Source organism: Dendroctonus ponderosae, unplaced genomic scaffold (assembly GCF_020466585.1).
Source record: "Dendroctonus ponderosae isolate FM_Combo_2020 unplaced genomic scaffold, Dpon_F_20191213v2 Dpon_F_20191213_4, whole genome shotgun sequence".
NCBI classification, from domain to species: domain Eukaryota; kingdom Metazoa; phylum Arthropoda; class Insecta; order Coleoptera; family Curculionidae; genus Dendroctonus; species Dendroctonus ponderosae.
This window is the reverse complement of record NW_026018611.1, coordinates 15874672-15881181: the sequence shown is the minus strand read 5'-3', so window position 1 is coordinate 15881181 and position 6510 is coordinate 15874672. Positions and strand designations below refer to the sequence as shown.

At 33.8% G+C, this 6510-nt stretch overlaps 2 protein-coding genes and 1 long non-coding RNA gene across 3 annotated transcripts in view; 1 reads left to right on the top strand and 2 right to left on the bottom strand.

Moving 5' to 3' along the window:
- The window catches only part of LOC109541270 (probable anion transporter 4, chloroplastic), a 9507-nt gene extending 5202 nt beyond the window's left edge, over positions 1-4305 (bottom strand). The window contains exon 1 of the mRNA XM_019910089.2: positions 3732-4305. Coding sequence (XP_019765648.1) covers positions 3732-3930 — 199 coding nt within the window. The 5' untranslated portion in view covers positions 3931-4305. The remainder of the gene's footprint in view (positions 1-3731) is intronic.
- Positions 4306-4775: 470 nt separating this feature from the next.
- On the bottom strand, positions 4776-6438 carry LOC125504302. Its single transcript, XR_007281420.1, has 2 exons — positions 6243-6438; positions 4776-5401 (listed from the first exon to the last, which is right to left on the bottom strand). It is a non-coding gene; the product is annotated as an uncharacterized LOC125504302 (long non-coding RNA).
- The window catches only part of LOC109541274, a 6422-nt gene continuing 5267 nt past the window's right edge, over positions 5356-6510 (top strand). Inside the window, exon 1 of the mRNA XM_019910092.2 lies at positions 5356-5734. Within this exon, the coding sequence (XP_019765651.1) occupies positions 5507-5734 (228 nt within the window). The 5' untranslated portion in view covers positions 5356-5506. The remainder of the gene's footprint in view (positions 5735-6510) is intronic.

Sequence of the window (6510 nt, the reverse complement as noted above, 5' to 3'; positions counted from 1 at the left end):
CGGTAAATGGCGTAGTTGTTTATGTGGAAGTGAATGTTGGGTTTTAGGAAGGTTTCTTGGATAAGAGCGATGTCTACATCGTTTTCCTTTAGGTATGCCTCAAATTCGTACTTTTTGGGGTACAAAGATGCTGCATTCCAGGAGACGATATGGACACCTTGGGGTTTTATGTTATGCCTTAGCATAACATTTTAAGGACTGGATGTTGGGAGATTAAAGCCGCCAGTCTGGTGACTTTGGCCTCAATTTCTTGGTCGGAAAGGAGAAGGAGTTTAATAAGTTGGGGATTGAGGTTTGCGTTAGTCGCAGGTTTTGGGGGCGGGGTTTGGGTTAGCTTGGGTGGAGCTTGTTTAGTTGGATGTGTGGGAGGAGCTTGTGGCTGTGATTTTTGGGTGGGTTGGGCTTGGTTCTTTTGGGCATACGAAATACCTGTTTCAACTTTTTTGTTATAAAAATGATAAAGTCTAATCGATATATTTACGAGACGCTGCGCTAAAGATTCTACCTAAACTATTTGAGATGTTTCAAACCATATACCACACCAGTAAATCAACTTTACACAGTTATCAGCCACGTTAAAAGCACACAAAATCAGAAAATCCAAAAATACCGATGAAAAAGGTTCAATGTTTGGATCAAAAACCTGACCTACCGCAACACATCAAATGTCATTACGACATCACTAATGGCGCGAATTGCCTTTCGATCGAACGTCACGACGTATGACGTCACGACCATTCCTGCGCGTTTAGTGTCGTTTCAAATGTTTTCATTTGAACTGTAGCCACAACTTTAATTGTTTATTGCAAATTAAATATTGCGATTTGAGGGCTGATATTTGGCATGCGCGATTTTTATAACTAGGCAAATATTTTAAAGAAATAAATAAAATGTTCAAGTCCCAATTGTAATTGAATTGTTTGGTACAACCCCAGAACGGAATAACCAGTAACCATTTTTCAACGGAAAATATTTTCAAATGCGTATTGCGTTGATGATTGTGCTTATCACCAATCATCCATAAGAATTACTGTTCAGTTCTCCAAGAACCATAATCGGTCAGATCAGCAAAAAATTGTTTAGTTGCAGCGTTGATATAAATAATAATAATAAATGTTGAAACATTTTTACTCTATAAGTATTTAGTTTTCTGCCGTTCTATAGCTTGCCGAATTAAGCCAAACTAACATGATATTTAAAATTGCTTTAACGTGACAAAAAAACTAGTAGCAAACTAATTGTGCGATTATATAAAAGATAATAATCAGATTAATAGGGATTTGTTTTCCACTCGTATTTCCGGGCCATATGTTAGTTATTAACAATTTATTGCCAAAAATTCAATGCGATGCAATTTTTGTCGTTTTGTTTATAATATTATATAATAATGGAGTAATAGGAATGCCCAACGAGATGATTTGTAGAGAATAAAAATGTCTACAAAATGAGGGGTTGAATTAAAACATTAAAACCTGAAGTAGTAAATAAATTTCCATGAACAGTTTAGTAGTTATTTTTCCAATATTCCTTGCCAGAATCCTTACATACAGTTGCTGTGTAAACAGTAATATAAATTAAAACTTGCGACGAATCATGTGCATTATTAATAATTGAGTTTGTTTTCTATCAGTAAAATTCTGTAAGCCCAATCAAAATATTTAAATATCTACAGCTTACTGTAGATATTGTCCAATAAAAACCAAATGTATCACTGACGCAACCTAAAATGCTGACCTTTTTTCCATCCGACAATCGGATAGCAAATACTCATCGAATAGCCAGCAAAATCGGAACATGATCATCGGATACAAAAACGGAGACGGATCGGGCAGGTAGCGGAAAGATGTGAACTACGGCGTTGAAAGTCCGGTACCATTTTGCTCTCAGATCTTCGTCCGATTGTATGATCGGAGTCGGATCGGATATATGTGACCCGGCCTTAATACTGCGTTAATGATATTGTGAAACAAAATGTGAGGAGATTATTTTCTAAAGCGAGTGCTACCATAAACAAGCGAAGAACTAGACTCAGTAAAAAGCATCTGCAAAATCTTTTATTCTTAAATGTTATATAATTTTTAAATAAAAATTTGATTTTTAAACATTTTCGTATATAAACCGTATATTTTATTTAATCACTCTAATTTATTATTAGTTTTTTTGTTCTTTAAGTAGTTACTTCTGACCCATGTTTTGTTTTCAATTTTAGAATATTTTATTTTAAGTTTACCAATGTTTAAAATTATTTTTTTAATAAACTAAATCATCAGTATTTATCATCACTATTTCTAATATCATTGCGCATTTGTAATGAAAAAATTAAAAAGTACACAATATGTTCCAAAAGGAACATGCATATTTATATTACCAAAGTGAATAGGAACGTTGTATCACGTTACAGAAAAATAATCGTTTATCACACCTTTATATAATTAGTGCTTCTGTTCCATGCGAGAGATTATTTTATAAAACAGGTGCTACCATAAACAAGCGAAGAACTAGACTTAGTAAAAAGCATAGGCAAAAAATGATTCTTAAATGTTAATTTTAAAATGAAAATTAGCTTTTTAAACGTTTTCGCATAGAAAGATTTAATTAATAATTTTATTTAAACCATTCGATTTTATTATCAGTTTTTTTCCTTTCAGTAGTTACTTATGACCCATGTTTTGTTTTATATATTATTTTTAGTTTCTCAATGCTAAGAACATTTTTTTTAAATAAACTAAATCATTATTTATCATCACTATTTCTACGATCATCATCATTGCGAATTTTTAATGAAAAATTTAAAAAGGAACATGTTACTTTTGACACGTAATACCCAAGTAAAATTGCAACGTTGTAACCTGTTCCAGAAAAATAACCGTTGGGCACACCTCTATTTCAAATATGGAATAAAAAGTGCGACATTCTATTTAAAAAAATGTAAGTTTGGTCCGCCACTTGAATTATAGACACCCTGTATCAATTGGTATTATTAAAATAAAAAAGACGTTAATATCTGCAACTTCCGTAATTAATGTTTTTTCTTAAATTTCAAATTAGATGTAAAAACGGGGTGGCCAAAGGTCAATCAATAGCCCTGTACATTTTGCTTAGGGTGCTGGTTATAGGCATTATCTGGAGTAACGGACAGGCACATGACAAACTATTCTTGCTTATCTAATAAGAATGTTTTGTCGTGTCATTGCCGTGTCTTTGCCGGTCGTTGGTTAATTTTTTTAAAATTTTAATAAAAAAATTCCGATCACTCTACAACACATGCTTTCCAAGATTCAGTCGCTTACCATCCTTATTGCGTCACCCTGTATATTTCTTAAATGTAAATATTTCTTAAGTTTTACAATTTAAGATGTCTAAAACAACTTAAGTAGGTAAAGGTTTACTGTATTAAGCTTTATCGATTATTTATATCACAAATATAGAAGAAAAGGTTATGAAGATGCAAGAAAAATCGAGGATAACGTTAGTCTAGGAAGCAAGTGAGGATGTATAAGGTTAAGTTAGGTTTAAGTTAGTTTAAGGTAGATTAAGCGTATTGATGTTATATTATCCAAATCATGTTAGTTTTTAGAACTCGTAGATTAAGTAGCAGGAGGAAGGTTGTAAGCCTTGTCTGGTAATAAATATGTTCACAAGTCAAGAAAGCTATATAAGTAACGCTATGTAGTATAATCAGACTATAATAGCAAGTAATAATAGTAAGTAATAAATTAAAAAGTTCTCACCGATTATCTGGCTTGTAAAGTACCCTAATGCAAACGCCGACAAAATCCATCCTTGCAAGTGAAGGGTCCATCCGAATACTTTGGTCATTGGCACTATTGCAATGGGCATAATAACTCTGTCTGCACTGTTAATGAAATTAGCAAAGCTGCACAGAGCTACAATGCGTGAGGTTCGAGTAAACCAACGTATTCGAGCCATTTTAATTTAAATTCTGTTTGAGTTTTTTAAAGGTAGCAGTAACGTCTTTTGTGCCGCTCTAATTTGATTCTTCTGTTTATAAATTTTCTTGATTATTCTTCAACAAGTTGGGCGTACAATACCATTTTTCGTTATGTTCCACTATCGGAAAGAACACTTTGATGTCTTAAAATTATGTTTTTTCCATGTTTCCATGTTTTCTTTATTACAATGTCTGTTTACTTGAAAAACTGAACAGCTGGCGAACGTCACCAATTGAAAAAGAAGGTCATGACAACTGACATTCTTTTGACGGGACCCTGGGCGTTTATTTTCATGAGTATAGGTGAGCACACCCGGGGAATTTTTGTATTGCCGATTGCCTGAAATCGGTGAGAGCAAATTCACCTGGTCTAGACAGGCGAGTGACAATTCACATGTGTGAGAGTCTTACTATCATGCGCAAACACAGAACTAACTGAATCAAGAGTTTGGTAATCTGTGATCAGAGATGCCAGGTCCACCGATTTTTCGGTAAATTTACCGACTTTTCGTTAGATCTACCGATTTGTCAAGGAACCTACCAATCTACCGATACCATGCAGATTTCTACCGAAAAGTAACAAATAAAAGTTGAATATATTTTCGTGGATTACTTAAAATAATAACATTTGATCATGAATGGAAATAATAATTTCCATTCATGATCGAAGTACGTTGGTAATAGCAGACATTTTATTTTAGCACACCTCGTATTTTAGAGTTTTTTTTCAAACATAAAATGAATCAAGTCAGCCATATAGATCATAAATATGGTAAAACCAGGTAAAACTATGTTTTATGGATCCTGAATAATGAAAGTTCCCTACAATCTATTTCTGATGTTGCAATGATATTTCCAAATTTAATAAATGATAGTGAATTAGAAGGTCTGGACACAGAATGACGTCTGTTGCGAAATGTTGAAGAAATTTAAAAAAATTGGGATAATATTGAAGAGTTTTGGAGCCAAGTATAAATATTGAAATATGGAGCTGATACATTCGTGTTTCCAATTTTATTTGTAACATGCTTATTCTACCTCACTCATCAGCCAAGTTGAACCGATATTTTCACAGGTTAATCTCATGATACAATGAATACATTCATGTATTCTCATCGGTTATCTAAAATTTTCTATTTTCACAGGTTAATCTCATGATACAATGAATACATTCATGTATTCATCGGTATCATGGGTTAATCTAATGAAAACTAAATTGAGAAATAAGCTAAAAATTGGTACAATTTCATAAAATTCTCACACATGTGAATTGTCACTCGCCTAGACGGCCTAGACTGGTGAATTTGCTCTCACCGATTTTAGGCAATCGGCAATACACAAATTGACCGGGAGTGCTCACGTAGACGCATGAAAATAGACGCCCTGGGGGAGGGCCTCGTGTTGATTTGTGCCACAACCATCGAGCAGAGAAGAAGAACTTGTTCTAACCTATATACAAGTGATAAACAAAATATCTGTTTATATTTTATCCTTTTAAAGATAATTTAGTTAGAGTAAAGAAAAGTTAGTTACAAAGAAAATCATAAAAGCAGAATGCGAATTACATGTTCATACCGACAAATTGTTAATCAGCAAACTCTCGAAGTTTTGAAAAGATCAATTAATAAGACAATTGCTGATGCAGCGCCCCATATCCAAGCAGCTAAAGAGAAGCAAATGAAAATTCTTAGTTCAAAATTAATCCAATTTAATGATTGGTATATGAGGATTACAGGTCTGGATAAAGTGACTTTGGCCCAAGAAAAAGTGACTGCATTGCAGGTAAGATAAGACACTTGACTAATGGTGGGTTTATACAAGAGAATAAGGATAAGGCTTAATGCATAAGAATAACGCCTAATGGGGTGTTAATAAAGCGGAATAAGGAACAATATTATTTTGTGTACAGCCAATAAAATTGGAAGCATAGGCTTAAGAAACAATAGGGTTGTGTCTATTTATTGTCAACATTATCGCGGTAACATACCAATAAAAGCTTATTTCCCATAAATAGTGTACATTAAAATGGATTTGTCAACTGAAGAAGTGGTAGTTCTTTTTGGATTAATAATTTAATTTTCTAACCTCACAACAAAATGTAAATACGATGTTTCGCGGTCACGCGGGATATTGGAATATCATGTATCTTACAAACTGTGCATGCCTCATTAGAATAACGCCTAACGCATAAGATCAAAGTTAAAAGTTGGCCACTTTCTTAAGCCTTAAGGCCCATTTATAAACCTGACGTTGCCGTTTGCGTCAAAAATCAAGTATTGGAATAGCTAACCTCCATTTATAAAAACCGGTGGCCGGTACCATTTCCGTTCTGTGCCGGTCAATATGAACCAATTTCATTTCTTGCCGGTGAACGTTCGTAGAACAGCCGTAGTACTGACGTATAGGGATGACACGAAATACTTGTCACAGGTACTTTGGAACAGATATCGATATGGAACAGGGTTTGTGTAAACTCTTCTTCTTGAGTTTCTGTATTTTTTTGTCGTAATTTCTTATTTGCTTTGTATAATCTTTGACGTTCAGCACTAGTTCGTGGT